This window comes from Pygocentrus nattereri, chromosome 2, assembly GCF_015220715.1.
Source record: "Pygocentrus nattereri isolate fPygNat1 chromosome 2, fPygNat1.pri, whole genome shotgun sequence".
Classification (NCBI taxonomy): domain Eukaryota; kingdom Metazoa; phylum Chordata; class Actinopteri; order Characiformes; family Serrasalmidae; genus Pygocentrus; species Pygocentrus nattereri.
In genome coordinates, this window is record NC_051212.1 from 2,241,070 (window position 1) to 2,264,518 (window position 23,449).

At 45.8% G+C, this 23,449-nt stretch overlaps 1 protein-coding gene across 1 annotated transcript in view; it reads right to left on the reverse strand.

The window, feature by feature from the left end:
• Positions 1–4,737: 4,737 nt before the first annotated feature.
• wnt9a (wingless-type MMTV integration site family, member 9A) overlaps positions 4,738–23,449 on the reverse strand; it is a 49,445-nt gene continuing 30,733 nt past the window's right edge. The window contains exons 2-4 of the mRNA XM_017688659.2: positions 14,970–15,217; positions 13,771–14,033; positions 4,738–6,695 (exon numbers count right to left, since the gene is read on the reverse strand). Coding sequence (XP_017544148.1) covers positions 6,201–6,695; positions 13,771–14,033; positions 14,970–15,217 — 1,006 coding nt within the window. The 3' untranslated portion in view covers positions 4,738–6,200. The remainder of the gene's footprint in view (positions 6,696–13,770; positions 14,034–14,969; positions 15,218–23,449) is intronic.

A 23,449-nucleotide genomic window follows, 5' to 3' on the forward strand; every position in this document is an offset into this window, starting at 1 on the left:
GATGTTTTCATGCACATTCGGCTTCCTCTGTTTCGTCAGCCTGAAGGCCCGACACCATCGCGAACACAGCTAGGCTAAAGCTGCTAGGCTAAAGTTAGCCATGTTTCTGTTGTGTGAAGCTGCACCACAGGATCATAACCTTTAAATATTTACAGTGGAGTAAAAAGAAAACATTTGCGAGATAGAAATTCATAAATATTACAAGAATGTCTGTTTTTAAATACTAACGATTGGGAAAGCTTCTGAGCTTCAGTGCGTGAACGGTGCTGTTTGGCTAATTTTGGGTCCCTCACTCAGTAGTTTCAGTCATACTCATCCAATACAATAAAAATATGTGATATATTTATATGTATTTATATATATATATTCATGTAGAGAGCTCACTCATCTGTCAAAGGTATTCATATAAAGCATTTCTATTTACACTGTGTGTAGCGTCTGACGCAGCTAGAAAAGTCAAACGAGTGCAGCCGCTGGGTTAACGGGGTCTGTGTTCGATCAGATCTGCGGTTCAGATCCTGTCGTTCGGTCAGATTAGCAGACATTCATGAATTCTGAATGACTAAAAGGGGTCAGTGGACACTGCCGACACTGGACGTGACTAAAGTGTAGCGAATGTATTTGCACAGGTGGGAATTTTGAGTCAGGACGTCTTATTTGAAAGCAACTGAGTTTATTTTAAGTAGGCAGATACTTTCGTGGGGAAACTAATAGTTAGATTATATATCACTGGGTGTGTTTCCATGCGCTTCATAATCTGATAACCTCAGAAAATCAGATTGGCAGTAATTCTATCAGTGCATTTACATGCTCTTGAGTAATCAGATAATGGGGAAACTCCAGGTCTACATGAGTCAGACAGTAATCAGATAATGGGGAAACTCCAGGTCTACAGGAGTCAGACAGTAATCAGATAATGGGGAAACTCCAGGTCTACATGAGTCAGACAGTAATCAGATAATGGGGAAACTCCAGGTCTACAGGAGTCAGGCAGTAATCAGATAACGGGGAAACTCCAGGTCTACAGGAGTCAGACAGTAATCAGATAATGGGGAAACTCCAGGTCTACATGAGTCAGACAGTAATCAGATAATGGGGAAACTCCAGATCTACATGAGTCAGACAGTAATCAGATAAGGGGGAAACTCCAGGTCTACAGGAGTCAGACAGTAATCAGATAATGGGGAAAGACCAGGTCTACATGAGTCAGACAGTAATCAGATAATGGGGAAACTCCAGGTCTACATGAGTCAGACAGTAATCAGATAATGGGGAAACTCCAGGTCTACATGAGTCAGACAGTAATCAGATAATGGGGAAACTCCAGGTCTACATGAGTCAGACAGTAATCAGATAATGGGGAAACTCCAGGTCTACATGAATTAGACAGTAATCAGATAATGGGGAAACTCCAGGTCTACATGAGTCAGACAGTAATCAGATAATGGGGAAACTCCAGGTCTACATGAGTCAGACAGTAATGAGATAATGAGGAAACTCCAGGTCTACAGGAGTCAGACAGTAATCAGATAATGGGGAAACTCCAGGTCTACAGGAGTCAGACAGTAATCAGATAATGGGGAAACTCCAGGTCTACAGGAGTCAGACAGTAATCAGATAATGGGGAAACTCCAGGTCTACATGAGTCAGACAGTAATCAGATAACGGGGAAACTCCAGGTCTACAGGAGTCAGACAGTAATCAGATAACGGGGAAACTCCAGGTCTACAGGAGTCAGACAGTAATCAGATAACGGGGAAACTCCAGGTCTACAGGAGTCAGACAGTAATCAGATAACGGGGAACCTCCAGGTCTACATGAGTCAGACAGTAATCAGATAACGGGGAAACTCCAGGTCTACATGAGTCAGACAGTAATCAGATAATGGGGAAACTCCAGGTCTACATGAGTCAGACAGTAATCAGATAATGGGGAAACTCCAGGTCTACATGAGTCAGACAGTAATCAGATAATGGGGAAACTCCAGGTCTACAGGAGTCAGACAGTAATCAGATAATGGGGAAACTCCAGGTCTACAGGAGTCAGACAGTAATCAGATAACGGGGAAACTCCAGGTCTACAGGATTCAGACAGTAATCAGATAATGGGGAAACTCCAGGTATACATGAGTCAGACAGTAATCAGATAATGGGGAAACTCCAGGTCTACATGAGTCAGACCAGTCAGTAATCAGATTTCTGCTTCACAACCAGCCAATAAACTCACAACAGAAGATGCAACGTAAACGTAATGTAAAAGTCGAACTTCTGCTGCGGCTTTTAAAAAAAACATTGCACCTCTTTAACTGAAAATATGAACGTCATCGTCTAGAAGACGACGACTATGTTAATCCTTAATTTGTCAAGCCTGTATTTGGTGCCATCGTATTTCTTGCTTATTTCGAGTGCCGCCGTCTGTTTTCACTCATGCTTAGACTGAGAAATCTGAAAGAAATCAGAGTAAGAGCTCACAGCACTGAGAAATCTGATTACTGAGCTAATCTCCAGCCTTTTTATCTGATTCTTTATCAGATTTCTAGACCTTAGTTCGATCTAAGAAATCAGTGTGCTGTTTACATGATAATTTGACAACTGCAGAATTCTGATTATGATCGGATTATTGAGAGCATGTAAACACATTCAGTGCTGTCAGAACAAAACCTGGCATCTCCACAAAAAGCAACTTTTCAGGAGAAGAAAAACATCCTAAACGTTTAATGTACATTAATGTGACACAAGTTTATCTGAAATCATTTTAAACCGTTTCTGTTGGTCTGTTTGTCATGAGATTCTGACGCAGCGTGAACTGCAGCCGACGTGGTTAGTTTTTAAAGATTTCTCTCTTTGGCGTTGTTTGTTTGGTGAATAACGTCCTTTAACCTCTACGGCATCTCAAAGAACATAAAAGCGTGTTTATTTGTTCGGACTAAAGTGAAAACCGAGGCCTCTTTGCAGGTCATGTCCGTGCATCGTCAGCCGGAGCTGTTTTGGCCTTAAAGGAGGCGGAGTGAGTGAAAGTCACCGCAGGTAGAGTAAAGGTGGGCGATATGGCCAAGATAAAACATCACAGCTTTTATCTGATCATCAACATTAAATCTAATCATGGGCGGCGGGAAAATCAGCTGCTTGTTACGAAGCAGTTTATAGGACAGATCAGCGTTTGGAGCCCAGCAGCAAAGAGCTTCCTTCCTTCCTCAGCGCCGCGCTGATACAGCAGGACTCTGTACTAATGCTGAGAGGTATTTAACCCAGAGACCGGAAGAACTAGCTGATCCTCTCAGGCCAACAACTTCTCAGAGTTACGTGCTTCTTTTCCGTCGTATAATCATGAAGATCACCAGCCAGGCGTCCCATTGGGTTTAATAAAGAGCTAAAGGGGTTTCTCACTGTCCACTACAGAACAACCACTGACCCAAACAAGTTTCAACTCTAGTTTTCTACCCGATCGAGAGGCAGACGGGAACCGGTTAAGGGTTTAATGGTCAATCACTTTACGCCACTCCAAAGCGTCCAAATCTGCCAATTAGCTACTTTGCTTGCTGGTTAGCTTAATGTTACCTTGTTATTTCTCTGATATGAACCGATGCATGAAACTGTGAATATAAGCATCTGCGTTTGCACAGAATCGCGTGAAGAATCAAAGCTTCACCTTTTCTCTGTCAAGTGTGGAAACATGCGCGAAAACACGCTAATGCTAATGCTAATCGTGATCGTTGCTTACATCTTACGTCGCTTTGCGCTGAACTGTCTGCAATGAGCACATCAACATACTGCACTACTTTACATGCTGCTGCTCCTATTGCTGGTGTAAAGTGCTCGGCGACTTCATCTGGAAGAGTAACGAATGAGCTAAACTGTTGCTTTAGCTGCAAGTGTCAGTAAATACAGAGGGTCCTCAGAGGGGCTCATGCTGCTTATAGCACCATGACCTGCCTTAGAAAGCTGGAAAGAGGAACATCAGTAAAACTCACATTCTGCTACTCACCTGGCTGTTCACAGGCTTTTTATGATCCATGCAGCTGTTCTAGAGGTCCTGACCACAACCAGCGCACGGTCAGAAAAAGAACCGTAAACGTGTGTATATGATACTGTGATGACAATATACCGTCATATCGCCCAGTCCTAGAGCAACATAACCTTTCACCCGCGTACGTTCGGCTGCGGACCAGCACGACGTTCGGATTGCTGAGGCGACGAGTCTGTGAATTCTTAGCAAGGTTCCGGAGAGTTCCCCTCGGACGTCCCGTACAGAAAAGGCCATAGTGGTTTAACAGGTTCCCTGAACAGTCATCTCTAAGAGTTCGTTTAAGGCCGAGAAAAAGAACAAGAAAAAAAAAAAAAGGCCGTCACCATCAAACAACAGCGAGAAGGAGAAAAACAAGGATACAGGAATTTAGCGCTGTTCTTTCCTGGTGTAGAAACGGCCCTGAAGCTACATAAATAACTCCACACCGAGGTTAGAAAGTCTCCGCTTTAGCGAGGGCCTTGTCCAAGGGAACTTTAAAAAGTCAACAAGAACACACAAACAGCAGCGCGCTTGTGTGATTAGTGGTTATTTCTTTACATATTACGATAAGTGGTGTGAATATATACATATACATATATATATACTCATATATATGTATATATGTATATACATATCATTATAATACAATTTAATCTATGTACAAGATGCATACACTCACTATTGTGTGGGTGTAGAATAAATGTGCTTATAGAACAAATCTGACACCCCTGTCATGTTTTTTTTTGTCATATATATATATATATATATTTATATATATATATAAACGCTAGTTCTGAACTCCGTTAGAAATAGCTCCGTCATACTCACACAAACAATACACATACAAAAGTAGATCTTTGAAAAGAAGTGAATGGGTTAAAACAACACTGGCTGTTCGGGACTGAACCTGTGCTGGTGATTGAACAAAGTTCCTAAATTTGGGCAAAAGCTTCCATGCCTTATGAAGCTTTATCACCAGACTGATGGAGCTCAATTATAAAGTGATGGAGCTTCATCTCTCAAGTGAAGGAGCTCCATCTCAAGAATGATGGAGCTTTACTTCCAGAGTGACAGAGCTCGATCATAAAGTAATGGAGCTTCGTCTCCAGAGTGATCTCCAGGGTGACGGAGCTTCATCTCCAGAGTGAGGGAGCTTCATCGTCAGAGTGATGGAGCTTCCTCTCCAAATGGAGCTGAATCTCTAGAGTCTTGAGGCTTCATCTCTGCAGTACACTTTTGAGAGTGGTGGATATTTGAACTCCACACCTTTAACAATAAAAGTTCCTAAATGGTTCTCTTCTTGGGTATATGGTTCTTGGATAAACTTTTTTTTTTTATACTTGGTATAAAACCTTTTTCGAGACTCTGAGATTCTTTAACCTTTATGAAGGTTCTTCACACTTGCACATCTGGTTCTTTCAAAGAATCCTCTATTGAAAGGATCTTTAGTGAGCCTACAGTGGTTCTTCTGTGGCATTGCTCCAAAGAACCCATTTTGGCCCTTTTATTTTTAAGAGTGCATGGAACATCTCAAAGCGTCCTGCATTCTAGTCTGATCTCCAAAGACCTGGTACAATGCAACCCCTGTTCTGGGGGAATATTAAAGTGTGTATGCCCCTCACACCCCCATGTCCTCACCCACTCTCTCTAAATCCCCATCTCAGAGTCAGCTTAGTGACCCTTGGTTGCTGTGGGGTGGGTTTTTTTATACACTGCTTTCACTCCATATAGCAGCACCAGCTCACATTTTGTACCCCCTTTGTTTTTAACCCCGAATTTACCCTTGAAGGTGTAGACCGCCCTCTCTATACCACAGTCCCAGAGACCCTTATTATGGTTACCATCCCATCATCTATCGTTAAATACCGTTTGTTGTTTTTATTTACTCTTTCAAGACGTAGACCTGCCGCATTCTCAGGGTCTCCGAGACCCTTAATGTGGTTACCGTTGGTTACTGGGGGCATCTGTAGGTGGAGGTTATTCTTTAGTGTTGGTGTTGTTTTTGTTTACACGTTGCAGGTCCTCATTCTGTCCCAACCTCTGGTTGTGGTTACTGAGAAAAAGGCCATGCTGTTGTTGTCATTGGTTTTGTTTACCCTTTCTGGGTGTAGACTTCCTCGTTCTGCCTCAGCCTCGGTGTGAGTCTGGTGGTTGTTACCGGGAGAAAAGAGTGGACATATTTTTGTTGTTGTTGTTTACCCCTTGCATGTATATACCTCCTCTTTCTGGGTGCACTGTTTGCACTCCACGTAGCAGCACCAGCGCACCTGGCACTGGCAGGGCCGCGTGACCGTGCGGCTCTGGGTGTTGTGGCCACGCCCGCAGCAGATGGCCTCGCAGTTCTTGTCCTTGTAGCACTTTCGCGCAGCGGTCCCAGCAGAATACTTGCTGGCCCGACAGAAGTTGGGCGAGTCCTCGATGTGTAGCAGGTCGGTGGTCCGAGGGATGGGGTCAGTGGGGCGGGGTTCGGGGGTCAGCTGGTGATGTCCGGGGGCACGTGGCTGGGGGATTTCCCCTTCACCCGTCGCCTCGTTGCTGGAGCTGCCCACTTTCAGCGACGTCTCGTAGCGCTGCTTCAGCAGCTTGCCGATTTCATGGAAGGGGGCCAGCTGCCTCCAGCAGGTCTGCACCGTACATGAGCCTGAAACACCGTGGCACTTACAGGTCGTCTCCACACCTGCCTTGACCACCTGGGGGGCGAAAGCAGGAAAGGAGTGGTCAGGTCATGCTGACATGGCTAACAATGAATGTAAGCTGGTAACTAACTGGATAACACAGATATTCATAATAATTTCCAGGTAAACAAAACACAAACTGCAGGTCGGCCCTGGGGCGGTGCGAAAATGCAAATGACCTGACTGAGACCACACCCACAAGCTGATATCTCACTGCAAGCTTCATTATAAGACTGCTGTAAGAATATTAAGACTAAATTAGTGGGGGCAGTCGTGGGCTGGAGGTTAGGGAACAAGCCTTGTGACCAGAAGATTTCTTGAGCCGACAGTCTGTGACTGAGGTGTCCTTGAGCAAGACACCTAACCCCCAACTGCTCCCCAGGGCGCTGCGGATAGGGCTGCCCACCGCTCCAGGCAAGTGTGCTCATTGCCCCTTAGTGTGTATGTGGTGTTTCACTGCACGGATGGGTTAAATGCGGAGGTGAAATTTCCCCACTGTGGGACAAATAATGGTAAGTTCCATCTATTTATTCAGGCTCCACATGAATCAATTACAATGGAGCTCCTGTTAAAACGTTACACGTGGCTTTTTTGCTGTTGATCTACTTTTTAACTGCGTTTTTAGTCATTTTCTTTTTTTCATTATCATTCAGATGATTGTTACGTGATTTTGAGCCAAAATTTCAGCCAAAATGTTTGGACATTTTCTCTTTTGTCCAAAAACTAAAAGTGAGTGAAATTTCAGTGCATCTTCTATAACTTTTGGGTTTTTTAATAAATCAAATCTTCTCCCCAGTTTAGTGGAATCCCATTCCAGACGCTTGCTAGGTCTCCTTCACTCACACGATTCTGACCTGTACCATCACATTGAGTGATGGGACCACACTACCCACCCAGAGCAAGAGAGAACAGGAACCTTCGGTTACGGATGACCATGTGTTTTCAAAGTAAACAGGACCTTTCATTTTTTTTAAACATTTTGGACCGTTTGGTCTGGTCAAATAAAACACCACTCTGTTTATATGAATATGCAAATAGTATAATAGTAGAATCTTCTAATACTACTTGCTCAAACTTTAACTTATGTCTATTTTTATCTCTGCCTAATGTATCACTGGTGTTGGACTAAAACCTCCATTTTCACTGTTCTTCAGTTTTTGCCATTTTCTTCAGGCCTTTTGCCCTGTACGTTGTGTGTAAATTTTATGATGAATGGACCAAAAGAAACGGCTCAAAATTACTTGGAAAAATAACTGGTTCCATTGACTTTTACATTCAAATACAGTACGTCTTTTCCTCTTCTCCTCTTGGTGCTGAAGCTTTAAGAGTTCCTTGCACTGGAACTAAGGGGCCGAGCCCAACTCCTGAAAAACAACCCCACACCATGATCCCCCCTCCACCAAACTTTACACTCGGCACAGTGCAGTCAGACAAGTACCGTCTCCTGGCAACCGCCAAACCCAGACTCGTCCATCGGATTTCCAGATGGAGAAGCGTGATTGGTCACTCCAGAGAACTCGTCTCCACTGCTCTAGAGTCCAGTGGCGGCGCTTTACTCCACTGCATTCCACGCTTTGCACTGCGCTTGGTGATGTAAGGTTTGGATGCAGCTGCTCGGCCATGGAAACCCATTCCATGAAGCTCTCTACGCTGTTCTTGAGCTGATCTGAAGGCCACATGAAGTTTGGAGGTCTGTAATGATTGACTCTGCAGAAAGTCGGTGACCTCTGCGCACTATGCCCCTCAGCATCCGCTGACCACTCTGTCATTTTACGTGGCTGACCACTTTGTGGCTGAGCTGCTGTCGTTCCCAATCTCTTCCACTTTGTTATAATCCCACTGACAGTGGACTGTGGAATATTTAGTAGTGAGGAAATTTCACGACTGGACTTGCTGCACAGGTGGCGTCCGATCACGGCACCACGCTGGAATTCACTCTGAGCTCCTGAGAGCGACCCATTCTTTCACTAATGTCTGTAGAAGCAGTCTGCAGGCCTAGGGGCTCGGCTTTATACACCTGTGGCCGTGGAAGTGACTGGAGCACCTGGATTCAATGATTTGGATGGGTGAGTGAATACTTTTGGAAATATAGTGTATGTCTTGCTACTGTAACACTGTAGTTTCCCTTGGGGATTAATCAAGTTCTATCTTATCTTCATCGTGAAATGTTCAAACGAACAGAAGAGTGCCCAGCTGCACTGGATGAAAGGCAGCTCAACCCTGCCCTCACTGCAGAACACATGCGGGAGATAAGGAGATGATGGTGGTCAGAATTAATAAAGCTATTTCCAAAACAAGAGACTGAAAAGCAAACAAAGCGTTGGGCTTTGAAGTTGAACGAGCGCGTTCAGACTTAATGTTGATGTACGGCTGAGCGGTGAAGGGAGAATATTGCCACATTCTTACCTAATGACACCAATTCTCCGGCTCTGATGGTATCTGCGCAGGCTGCCTCGACATTTTGAGGCGAGTCTTTAATTTAAGACTGAATGAAGGGGTGCAGTATTGACTGAGGACACTGTGTGGGGTACGGCAGAGGGAATCCTGGGACTGGATGAGTAACACTGTGCTGGATTAGGACATAGACGGTGTATTATGTAGGACACGCTTACTTTAACAGCCAGCCACAGCCATCAGGGCGAAAGCGGAGGGTCCCGCACTTCAAACATAGCCAAGAAATAAAAGCTCCATTGAGGTGGTCCATGGGGGAGCACCTGGATGACCCCCTGATGGGTTTTCTGTCTTCTGTATTCGTTCAAACAGGCATGTGGTTCATAATAAAGCTGCCTGATAATCTTAATTAAACAAAAACAGGGTAAGAATATTTGACATCGGAGGCTAAACGAAGGACTTTCACGATTATGTTTGAGGAGAGATCAGGGTAACGTTACTGGGCTGAAAGTCTTCACATGGCTGTGGAGCTACACCGCCCTTTGGTATAGACTCTACACCTCTCTGGAACTGTACTGGTGGGACTGGACCTCGTTCCTCCAAGAGATGTTCTCTCAGTAACGTCTTCAACTAGATTGAGATCTAGTGACTGTGAAAGCCGTAGCACACGATTTACATCCTTTTCATACTCATCAAACCATTCGATGACCCCTCATGACCTATGGATGGGGGCACTGAGACCACACCCAGCAAGACAGAACTGTTTCATCATAGGATTAAGCTGATCAGCATGACAGCTCTGTCTGCTGTGACAAGTGGTCAGGAAATTGCCCCCACAGCATAACGAAGTCATCAGACCCCCTCACTGTAGGGGTCCAGCATTTAGGTCTGTACCTTTCTCCTGGTGTATGCTGGACATGCACTCTCCGACTTGTGGATAAGATCATCACTGGTCTTTATAACGAGGGGTTTCTGCACTGGGCAGAGCCGGCTGGTCCCACACTGAACAGAGCCGGCTGGTCCCACACTGAACAGAGCCGGCTGGTCCCACACTGAACAGAGCCGGCTGGTGCCACACTGGGCAGAGCCGGCTGGTCCCACACTGAACAGAGCCAGTTTGTCCCACACTGAACAGAGCCGGCTGGTTCCACACTGGGCAGAGCCGGCTGGTCCCACACTGGGCAGGGTCGGCTGGTCCCACACTGAACAGAGCCGGCTGGTCCCACAGTGGGCAGAGCCGGCTGGTCCCACACTGAACAGAGCCGGCTGGTCCAACAGTGGGCAGAGCTGGCTGGTCCCACACTGAACAGAGCCGGCTGGTCCCACACTGGGCAGAGCCGGCTGGTCCCACAGTGGGCAGAGCCGGCTGGTCCCACACTGAACAGAGCCGGCTGGTCCCACACTGAACAGAGCCGGCTAGTCCCACACTGAACAGAGCCGGCTTGTCCCACACTGAACAGAGCCGGCTGGTTCCACACTGGGCAGAGCCGGCTGGTCCCACACTGAACAGAGCCGGCTGGGCCCACAGTGGGCAGAGCCGGCTGGTCCCACACTGAACAGAGCCGGCTGGTCCCACAGTGGGCAGAGCCGGCTGGTCCCACACTGAACAGAGCCGGCTGGTCCCACACTGAACAGAGCCGTCTGGTCCCACAGTGGGCAGAGCCGGCTGGTCTGTGTGGGCTGTTTTAATGAAGTCAGTATTATGAAGTCAGGTCAGTGCAGCAGTGTTAGCTTACATTTAACAACATTAATATTTTGACTATTCCAGCCGGATGAGACTCGGAGCTCGTCTCAGCGCAAACGGGGATTTACAGAATGACGACACGTCTTTAAGATTATGAAAAACATACGTTCAGTCAGGTGGGTCCAAACTTTTACACCCTGAATAACAACTACAGGCACTGGATTCATGAGCGAGAAAAAAGCGCAGGACAAAACAAACCACAAGGTGTTTCAACATTCAGCGTTCTCACGAGAACATGAGCAGATCAACACCCAGGAGGAAGACGCTTCTTCAGAGAGAGAGAGAGGGAGGGGGGGGTAGAGACAGAGAGGAATAAAGAGAGAGAGAGAGAGAGAGAAAGGAGAGAGAGAGACAGAGAGAGAGAGAGACAGAGAGAGGGGGGAGAATAGAGAGAGGGAGGAATAGAGACAGAGAAAGAGAGAGAGGAAGAGACAGAGAGAGAGAAAGGAGAGAGAGAGACAGAGAGGGAGGGAGAATAGAGAGAGGGAGGAATAGAGACAGAGAAAGAGAAAGAGAGAGAGGAAAAGACAGAGAGAGAGAAAGGAGAGAGAGAGACAGAGAGAGGGGGGAGAATAGAGAGAGGGAGGAATAGAGACAGAGAAAGAGAAAGAGAAAGGAGAGAGAGAGAGAGAACAGAGAGAGAGAAAGAGAGAGAAAGAGAGAGAAAGAGAGAGAGAGAGTGAGAGAGAGTGAGAGAGATGGAAAGAGAGAGAGTGAGAGAGAGAGAGATGGAAAGGTAAATAAGAGACAGAACGGAGTGATAAAACATGGCGAGAGAAGGAAAAGAGAGAGACTACAGAGAAAAGAGAGAACAGAGGGAGAGAGGGGGAGTGCGAGGATGAGGGAGAGAGGTAAAGGTGGAGCGGTAAAGCTGCAGATCCAGCAGAGGGGAAGCAGAGGGGGGGAATGTGAAGCGTCAGCGCGAGCGAGTCGAGGCCAGCACATTCCCAAATTTGTGCTCCATATGGGAACTGACCCCAAACACCACGCTCCTCACTGCATGAGCGGCGAAGACGACCGGGAAGCACAGCACGGCGCTGTAAATCTTTTACCGCAGACAAAGCGGCCTGAGGAGGATGGACGGAGCGGGCGGCCGGGGGGGCTACGGGGGGATGGGGGGGCGGCGGGGGGAGGGGTGCCCTGCTGTAATTTATTTTCATACTAAAACGAAAATGGCAACAATATGCGAGAGCCTGAGCAAACGCTGACGGTGCCAGACCTGTCGTTTGTTTTGGCTGGGAGTCATCAGCACCACCCCCCCTTTATTTTCACTCCTCCAGGGTCTTCAGAACCGCGTTCTCGTCAGCGTGTGGAGAACACGTCCCTCACCGCACCAGCCTGATACACAGCACCCTCCAAACGACTGAATCAGACAGGCGATTTACGCCCAGCCTCTACGCTCCGTTACAGACACTGTGAAGGAATGCACGGCGGTGTTTGTTTAACTGGCACAGTGAAGGGACCAGCTCCCAATCGAGAAGCAGCACAACCCAAACGTCCGTTACTCTGAGCTCACGTAATCACGCCGGAGTCCAATTAGCCACAGCCTGACCTCGGCGCGGCCGGAGGACCAGCTTAAACCTAAACACGCTCTGTGTGATGTCTATTTTGAGAAAGTTCATAGCCCTCTGACAAGCGCCTGGCTGGAGTCTAGAACGGGGCCCTATATCTCTCAGTAATCCAGCAGAGTCAACATTATCTGTGATATGGTCAGTGGCCGTGAGTGAAGCCTACTGGACGGCCGCTGTGGTTTTTGGGACGCTTTGTTGAATGCCGAACAGACGGTGCATGGATAATATCACAACACCACGTTCAGGCTGCGCTGTGGATGTCGTAACTCACACGGCCACCCACGCGGTCTTCCCGACGGACCTCCTGTGGTGTAGGTCTCAGGGCACCTCGGCCAAATTTGGGTCCACAGTGCCAAGATGCGTTCACAAACGATTCCCATTGCGTCTCCATTTTTGAGTTCTACAGCTTATTTATGACCTTCTGCGTCGTGACGTGGGCTACAGATACACACCTCCACTGTCGGAACAAAACTCTGTATCTCTGTTTCTGTTACATTACATTTAACGTTAAAGAACGCCGCTTCATTTTCATGATAACCAACAGAAATTGATGAATTTTAAGGTTTGGCTTGGAAAAGCCTCTGTTATGTTATCCCAGATTGTTGCTAAGGTGTTGCTAGGCTCTCACTACAGTATCCCAGGTGGTTGCTAAGATGTTGTTAGGCCATCACTACAGTATCCCAGGTGGTTTCTAAGATGTTGTAAACCATCACTACAGTATCCCAGGTGGTTTCAAAGATGTTGCTAAGCCATTACTATAGTATCCCAGGTGGTTTCTAAGACGTTGCAAACCATCACTACAATATCCCACGTGGTTTCTAAGATGTTGTAAACCATCACTACAGTATCCCACGTGGTTTCTAAGATGTTGCTAAGCCATTACTATAGTTTCCCAGGTGGTTTCTAAGACGTTGCAAACCATCACTACAGTATCCCACGTGGTTTCTAAGATGTTGTAAACCATCACTACAGTATCCCACGTGGGTTCTAAGATGTTGCTAAGCCATTACTATAGTTTCCCAGGTGGTTTCTTAGATGTTGCTTTGCCATCGCAACAGTATCCCAGGTGGTTGCTGAGGTGTTGCTACATTATGCCTTTTTTACATGCCCTGACTTAATGAAAATCACACTTCATGTAACATAACAAGGAGTAACACAACATTTTATTAAAACTATTTAAACATAAAACATATTTAAAGCTATTTTGTCTCTTAAAATGATGCACACAAAGCCACTTGTGTGCTAATAGCACCCTCTGCTGGAGAAACTTCGGACTGCTACACGTGCACTTGCTCTTGTACTCCTGAAGACTGACTGTGTGGATCTTATGAACATTATACAGCCTTTTAAATGAAGTGTAAGAGGGGAGGAGGTTCTTACCCACCTTCATGCCCACGTTGCTGTTGTGCATATCCACCCGAGCGCGCAGGTCCTTGTTGGACCTCTTGCCCAGGAAGTCTTTGACGAACTTGTTGCTGTATTTGAGGTTATCTCCGCAGCCCCCCCACTGCCAGGCCTTTCTGTTCTCCAGGTCCGGAGCCTCGTCGCAGGTGCAGCGCTCCATGCGCCCAGCGCTGCACGCCTTGGCCATGGCGTGGGTCAGGCCGGCTGAGGAAATGGCGTAGAGGAACGCCGTCTCTTTAAATCCTGCAGAGCACATGGACCATGGGTGAGCCAGCAGCAAAGATCTGCCCAAAAGCTTCTGAGAACTTTAAAGAAATAGTTACATCACAACAAATGCAAACCCAGCCAACAACTGCAGATCTAAGTGGATCCACTCTAGAACCTAACCTCATTCATTTTCAGATGCTCTTTTTGTCCACTACCCCACCTAATCGCCCCCCTCCCGACGATGTGAGGGTACATTGGTTTGACAAGCCTGTTCTGCACTATAACCAAAGCTCTATCACTGGACCTCCAACCAGACCAGGACAAACCCTGTGTCTCCAGCTGTCATGTTCTCAGCACTCACCGACGTAGAATATCAGTCAAACTCAAACAGAATCTCAAACTGAACTAAATTCTATTGTCTTCTATTCTATTCTGTTCTATTCTATTGTATTCTATTGTCTTCTATTCTGTTCTATTCTATTCTATTTCTCCATGTAAAAGGTTGCAGCCTTTTGAAAGCTCCAGTTCTGTACACTGTGATCATATGATGAACGGACTTTTATGACTTTTTACCTCACATTCAGTGTAATAAGATTATGTATATAATGTATGTCTGTGTATATTGTTTAAGTTAGTTTATTGTATATTTATATATATATATATATATATATATATATATATATATATATATATATATATATATATTTTTTTTTTTTTTTTTTCTCTTCTTCTTCTACTTATTATTATTATCATTACTATTTTCTCTCACCATTCTACTCCATGTTGTAAATACTGTCGCTGCATTCAGTGGGAACTTGCACCCAAGTTTTTCACTCACCTGTACTCCTGTACTCTTGTGATGTGACAATAAATCTGATTTGATTTGATTTGATTTGACTTGGAGAAAAGAGGACTTGGAGAAAAGAGGACTTGGAGATAAGAGGCTGAGGAGATCAGCAGGATGAGCCTCACCTCTCTTTAAGATGTTCGCTCGGTAGCGCCGCTCCAGGGTGCAGTTCCACCTCTCGAAGCGGAACTGGTACTGGCACTCCAGCGCACTCATGCTGATGGCCTCCATCAGAGTCTCGGCCACGCCGGGGTCGCGCCTGCACATCCTGTGCTGCTTCTTCTCCAGTTTCAGCCGGTCACACAGCTTAACTGACCTGTCTTCGGGCTGGGCGCTCAGCGGCAGGATGGACAGGGGCTTATCACCCGTCAGCCTGCAACGAAACAACACGGCAATGTCAGAGGAATTCAAACATGAACTAACTGCTCTAAAGTATCAAGATGGTCCTTCAGGTTCAGCTATGTTTGGGTCACCTACTGCAGCCTCGGGCGTTCAGTACAGTATCATAGCACTGACCGATAGAATGAGATGCTCTGGAGTGATGGAGCTCCATCCAGTACCTTTGGGATGAGCTGGAGTGGTCCAGAACTGACCATCCAACATCAGCACCTGAACATTCTAATGTTCCATCAAATCCTCACAGCAATGTTCAACATCTAGAAGCCTGAGTAGAGTAGTAGACTCCAGAGGAGTAGACAGACTCACTTTTAACACCTTCGTTTCAGAAGAAACTCTGGAGACTACAGACGTCTGGAGATATGAAAACCACAAAGAAACAGCCAGTCAGCCTGAAACACAACAGAACTCAGCGAGGAGCTTCTTTAATGCAGTGATAGGAAACCACCCGATTCCACACGCTGATCCATTCTACATGGATATGACCACCACTTCCTCTACAGTGAGATCTTAATCAGGGAAAGAGGACAAAGGAAACCCAGTGGGGTAAAAGCTGTCTGTCTGTCTGTCTGTCTGAGGTCCACCGAGCAGGACGCAGCACGTGAAGCCAAACAGGAGGAGCTCAGTGTGTTTAAACTTGTTGGAGGAATCTGAGAGTGAATGGGCTGCTGTAAGACGCCTCTCCACACTGTATTCAGCTGCAGGAATGCGGCTTATAGCCCAACTTTCACAGAGTGGAGCAGCAGTGGCTGATACAGTAATACAGCCTGTCAATCAGCCTCGCAGTCAAAAACAGATTTATGGATACGTGATTGACTCCCAGAAGGCCGTGTTTGGGTCTACACATCCACCCAGACCAGACCAGACGACGATGTGCAACTACGCATGGAGGAAATACTTTTCACACAAAAAATAGTGTCCTCGCTGTTATTGGAAGAAAAACCTCGTACCTCCAGAACGGTGACTTTACAGGAGAAGGAAAAAACCTGCTTTACTTTTAATGGAAGTCAATGCAACCAGAATTTTTTCCAAGTCATTTTGGGTCGTTTCTTTTGGTCCATTCATCATGAAATTCACACACAATGTAAATATGAACAGGTACTTTCAAATTACATCAAAAAGTGAGGTTTTATCCCGACAGCAGCAGTCAGCTCACAGATATTAGTCTAGATTCAGTCCATTCACTTAACAAGACACCATTGTTTGTTTGTGATATACAAGCTGATTTAATTTATTTATCATTACATTTCTATCTGTGACGATTGGCTCCTCCCACTCCATTTGCTTTATGTTTGTGACTTCCGTGTGCGTTTGTTTTGGTTTAGCCCCCTTGTTTCATGACTCTGCCCTTGTCTGTCTCCACCTGTTTTCCACCTGTCCCTCGTTTTCCCTGTGTATTTAAGCCCTGTGTGTGCCCCTTGTCTTGGCTGGTCTTTGCTTTGTTTGAATCTCTGTCTGTGTTGTTGGTTGTACTGGTGTTTGTTTGATTCTGGTTTGTCATGTCTGGTCCCCGATCTATCCATGTTGGCTCATTGACCCTGGACCGTTTTTGACCGTGACCCTGGATTTGCCCATGATAAAAGTCGCTTATCTCAGCATGTGCGTCCGCCTCCTCGCTCCCATCTGTGTGATTTGTATTTCTTCCACTGTGTAGTCGGTCCACAACACGGACTTCTGTAAGTATCTCATTTAGATAAGGTAACGAGCAGTTCTAATTTTAAAAATGTAATAAATCGTGATATTTCAGCTCCAGAATTCTCCTCGACACCTGCAGCCATCACATGTTAAGTTCCATCATCAGCACGTTGGACGAGCAGCTCTGTTTGTTTTACAGGTTCATGTGTTTAAGGTTAAGAGCGTTCTTTCCCACGAAGGCCTCCAGCTGAAGTCTGCAGAGCTTCGACCCACGAGGACTGGAGCCTGACATATCTTAAAGCAACACTATGTAGAATTTGGGGATTTGGGGATTTGCCCTCTCTGGTGGAAATGTGTAACTGCATGCAACATTTTTGTGTTTTAGATGCCACAAGTGGACTAATCTGACTTTTTCGAGACCACTGAAAGAGAATTCAGAGAGAACTCGGTCTAAACCCGGGGAAGGAGCGTCTCTGAGGATGTGAGTGAATGATCTACTACTGTCATCACAGCTTCATCAGTGTGATGTTGATTCTGAGATCATTTGAGACCGAAACAGCGAGCCGGACCTTCTTTTAGAGTCTGTGTGGCATTAATACGTAAAGACGTACGACGTGGTGTGAAAAACTCGATGCCTCAGATTTTTATATGATGATTTCAGGCTTTACAGGCGACTCACAGCAGAACACGCTGACCGTATTTCAGCCTGTTTATATTCTCCTCACTCGGTAACGACGCTTCATTCAGTTTTAATAAAATATTATTACTTATAGCTGCTCTAAAGTGCAGCGGGCAGATTATGTAAACAGAATAAACAGATAATTAAAGAAATGATGACAAAAAGTGGATTTTTAACTCTGTGGTCCTTGAAAGCACACAACTGCCATTGACCACAACTTAGACGCAACAACATAAACGTACCTACTGGTTATGAGCTGATGAGGGATTTTCACTTTCACTAGTTTAAAGGGGAGGCATATTAACCCCTTATTGCATGAATTATTCCTTAAACCCCATAAAAATGTTTTAACATGTTTTTGTCTTTTAAAATTGCTTAAATAATGGAAATATTTGAATAAATGATATAATTTTTTTTTAAAGTGGGGTATTTGGTACATTTGGCAACGATGTGCGATCCTACCATAGCACCATAGAATCTAAAAAAAACAATCAAATTCTATTTTTTTCTTATACTTAGTTACTTATACTTAAAAACCTATGACTCAATATCCACTATAATATTTAATATTTATAATATAATATTTAATCGTTTTCAACTGGTATTAGAAATAAATGGTAATAATAACAACATCATGCTACAAATTCCTGGTCATGTGACGTCCTAAACGATGTGTCCTTTCAAAGTAAAAGACCCTTTTTCCACGTTTAAACAGGAAGACGCAGGTTTAATATCACTGCTTAGTAAAATTGAGATAAAATAATTGCTGCCATGTGGCAACACGGAGCAACACAGGCAGCCGTATGAAGACACGTCATTCCTCAACGTTATTACAGTAAATGTGCTCCGACGTTCTCCATGGTCAGTGGCAAAGGGCCAAAACAGAAATGTTTTTTGTGGCCCACCTCAGTCAAACGTTCTGGTCCCTCAAGGCAGAAAGTTAGTGCACCCTGGAGTGCCTGAAAACATGCTGACAGTACGCGTCCCTCAGGACGCGACACCTTTCAGACCGACCCCATCTCAGAGCCACCGAGGCCTGAACCCCACTCACGCTCTCAGTGGGACTGTCTTGCACCTCTTTTGTCCGTTTATTTTAGAGCAAGCTGCATAAAACGCTCTGTCGGAGTCCACCGCGCTGCTGGAACCCAAACTGACCGGCATTCTGAGGCTTTGCGGCCTCATAATTTCACAACTGAGCGTCCAGGGGGCCGGACTGACAGCCTGCGACCATTTCGGTCACCCCGAGCGGCCGCGCTGGCAGGCCACTCGCTTATTATGTGTAATTTCTGGGTCGTTTTTACACGTCCAGCGCGCGGCCGGCGGAATAAATGGGTTTACGGCGCTCAGAAACACGCAGAGCTCCAGCACTGTGTCATTACAGCGCAGTTTACCGCCTGAAATCTGCCACTTTCGTCTGCTAATATAGAAGCTGCTATTATTAACTTCAGCCCAGGGGTTACCCAGAGCAGCGCTCAGACACAGAGGACACTAACGGCCACCGCAGAGGTCAGTTTCACTGAGAGAGCGCTGAAAACGTCAGATCTGGTCAGGAGACATCGTCTTAAATCAGGTCTATACGCTGAAGATCAAACACCCCAGTCATATTATTGACTCATGATCTCATGATTGCCTCTCAGTGATGCACTGCAATCCGATCTGACATCACAGGCTCATTTAAATATAATTACATACTCATATAGTTAGTTATGCAAGAAACACATTTGCATACTGTCTTAACGGCTTTTCACTCGTTCATGAATCAGTTGCAGCGCACTTACATTTTACATGCTTAAATAAACACTTAAATCACCAATTCATTCGTCTTCTAAGACGCTTATCCTCCTGGGTCACAGACGCCTGTCCCAGTGCTCATCAGGCGGAGGGCAGGAAACGCCCTGGACAGGTCGCCAGTCCATCACAGGGCACACAAAGACTCTTAAACCGAGGGGGCAATTTATTGTCTCCAATCGGCCGGACTGCATGTCACACAGACTCGGGAGAACAAAACTCCACTCAGGAAGGAAGCTGGCCACCCAGCCGGGGACTCGAACCACAGGCTGCCCACTGCACTCCTACCTTAATCAAACATAAAGCATGTATGATGATATGTTGGTTAGTGTAGTGGGTAACACCTCTGCCTTCTACGCTGTACACTGTAACCACCCTACACTATACCAATAAGAGTCCTTGGGCAAGACTCCTAACACCGCCTTGACCTGCCTGTGTAAAATAATCAAATTGTTAGAGCGTCAGCCAAATGACACAATTATCTAAAATGTCATATTCGCAACTTTAATTAATCCCATAAATCACCTTTACATTTGACTTCCATTCGGTTTGGACAGGTTTGAGTCCGAACTCCTGACCTTTTCCTTCAAAAACACAACAACTTCATCAAATTCAGACCATGTTAAAGCATCTCCTCCTCTGCTGATAGACACTCGGGTGGTCCGGTCTGGAATTTCACCCTCTGTTTCTCCACTTTAAGTAAAACGAAGATCCAGAAAGACTTCACATAAAACTACGGAATAATATCTTTATCATGTCTGTTGCCATAAGTGAGGAAGTGCTCTCGTCCTGCAGGCTGGGTTCTGATAAGCTAATCACAGCTCTGATATTTCCGAAGGCTCCGTTATCACTGAAGTGGACAGTGTGCAGGTCAGCGTTGAACCGTCCAAACACTTTAATGAGCAGGATGTTTAACTGAAGCGTGTCCTGACGTTGAAGCCCCTCGTTATGAGCACAGACAGAAGCTGGGGGGAGCTGAGGGGGCTTTGAGGGGGTTTCACGGGTTTGGTAATACAAACGCCATCAGCACCCAGTTCCCCATCCTAAACGTCAGATGGAGCCCATCAGCTGAGACGCGTCCAGTGTCTGAATAGGACGTCTCCAAGCTCTTCATGGCTGCCTCAAACCGTGTGGCGAGGTGACGGACAAACAGGACGAGATCCGAAAAGGCCTGGAGGGGTCAACCGCCCTTGACCCTAATTGTTCAAAGAGCTGTTTATGATCAGAATGCATTGTTACTGCGGTGTGTCCACGTCTTGAGGCTGTGGTCTATGGCAGGTTATGGCCCAAACCCAGTAGCTCGTGGGTCTGGTTGATGATGATTAGCAGCAGTTGATATTTGCTTCTTATGAATTTGTCGTTTCAGAGCAGAACGTGTCTCCATTCAGCTGCTCTTTGTGAAACTCTGAGACCTGTCAGGCTATTTTTCTCTCCAAGCTGGAACTTGCCTGCTCTCCACTTCAGAATTCATCCCCAGTTGTCAAAGCAGTGGAGAAAAGTAAACAGGTTTTGGAAAGGAGCTCCTCTGGGCCTCTGAATGGACAAATCCCTCCAGCTTAACTTCACCTCCACGCAGACGCCCCATATGTTAAAGCCTGGAGCGCAGAGAGAGCTTGTGTTTTGCGGTAAAGCTGTAGGAATAATCGAGCGGTGCACAGCGCACAGGTACGGCCGTCTCTCACGGCTGTGTCCATTCATATTAAAGCAGTGGTCACAGCCTCCAGGGCAGCAGGGTCACCGTCCTGAACCTGTTTTTAGAAGACTGCTGGCTCTGTTTGCCTTCAGAGCTTCACAGCCACGTCTCAGAGTTGAAGAACGAACAGCAAATGAGTCGAATCGTTTACCCCAAACTCCTTTAGTGGTTAATTCTCCTTTTCAGCCACACCGAAGTTTATACAGCCCTATAGATGCGTAAATTATTTGTTTCATTTTATATTGTTGTTAGCAGAGCGGCTTACGTTCATATCACCACTGTCTTAGTTTTATGTGGGGAAATTTAACCTAATAACATTAAGCTTGTGACCTGCCTGTAGATGAATTAGACCAATCAGAAGCAGCCAAACACCCGCGTGCTGTGACATCACAGCTACAGTCAACTGGTAGTCTGGTACAAAGTGTATATACTGGGCTTCCTGAACACAAATGAGCTTTATTTTATAGAAACGATGGACAAGCTGGTCTTCATGTCCAAAAAAAAAACACTTCTTATTTTATGTATTTTATCATTTTGTATTGCAATTCTGAAAAAAATCTAATCAGAAAAATCTAAATTCAATATTTTTCCCTAATGGATCAGCCTTAACCTACACTTAACTTAAGTGACCCTTATTAGTCCCACAACAGGGAAACGCCACCTTCACAATCTAACCCATCCATGCGGTGAAACACCACATACACACTAGAGAACACACACACTAGGGGGCAGTGAGCACACTTGCCCGGAGAGGTGGGCAGCCCAATCCACGGCACCCGGGGAGCAGTTGGGGGTTAGGTGTCTTGCTCAAGGACACCTCAGTCATGTGCTGTCGGCTCAGGGGACAAGGCTATGCTTCCCTAACCTCCAACCCACGACTGCCCCCAACAAGTTCCACTTGCTGATACATTTTCCTTTGACCACTGTGGACATAAAAGCTTAAACTACTCTGGGTCAAGAATTAGATTATGAAAGCTGTAGCGGCCACTAGAAAAACTCTGCCAAGAGTCGAAATAGTTTACATCTGTGCTAAAACAGCGTTAATGTGTTTATACACTGTTTTTTGTGTTTTCATCGCTATTTTTACAGACTGAATTAACAGAGTATGTAATCAGACTTTTCTCTCCATATTTTGTGTAATTCCCCAAACTGTAGTCTGATTTAACTTGTAAATGAGCATAAACTACATGTATAACAGGTTTGTACACAACAGTGTCTGAAACCTGGCGCTAAAGGCCCGGTACATCTGGCCCTCAGCGTACATCTCCAGAAAAAAACACCGCCCGACAAGGCGTCCACATTCAGTCCTGAGGCTAAAGTCCTGCAGGAGAAGCAGAGCCGTTTGGCCAAAGGCTGAGGGGAACAAAAGGGGGAATCCACGCGTCATTCTTCTGCATGACGTCCATCCATCTGCAGCACAAAGACTGCGGAGGAGCTGGAGCTGAGCCAGACACTGGAGCTGCTCTAATCCCCAGCCTTCTCACTCACAGCCCTGTATTTATAGCCTTTACCCAGAGTGCCGTGGGGCAGGGGTAAGAACCAGAGAGCAGTCAGACGGTTTCGAGAGATGAAGTCACCGCAACTGTGTGTGTGGCCAGAGCAGAACCAACACGTGTTACAAATGAGCCCATTTACCAATTCAGGACCTACAAACAGTGCAGAACGGCTCCAATTTACCACTTAAGCCTTATTCCTGCAATTATCACTAACAACAACACTAGAAGGCTAAAACACATCTGCCGGCTGGGGCTGCAGCACAAGTCTCAAACTTCGAGAGTAGTTTTATTAAAGTCTACAAGATGAATGAAGCCTGAAGATAACACCGATCTAGAGTAGTTAGATCAGGGGTCAGCAACATGTGGTTCTGGAGCATGGGGCTCTTCTACTGTCCAGTCGTGGCTCCACAGCTGAATCAGATCAGTAGGTAATAATAAAATAATCCTCCTCTACAGTAAAATAAAGCTCTGCTGATCCTTCAACACAGTTTAACAGTAAATGGTCTTAAACGCTGGAGTTAATGTAGAACTGCTGATTCACCCTTTAACCCTGAAGATCAGAGCAGACGGCTGGTCACCATAGCAACACAGACAACAGTCTCGCCCAGCTAGTAGATACGAAATGGCAAAGAGAGAGATTTAAGACGAACATCGATAATTTGGAGACAAAAGCACTTATTAGTGTTTATAGTCAGTCCAGCTGGTTTCCTGATACGTTTAATCTGCAGCGAGAAACTGAAACACTGAAAAGCTTCTCATTCAAATTTTCCCAGGCAACCTTAAATGGCACAGCAGTTACATTCTGGTGCCTCAGGAACCATTTAAGGTGGAACAGAAAAATTCAAACAAGAAGCTGGTGAATGCGAAGTGACTTCATAAAGGGTTCAGAGACGTCTTCCAAGAAACTATTCCACTTTT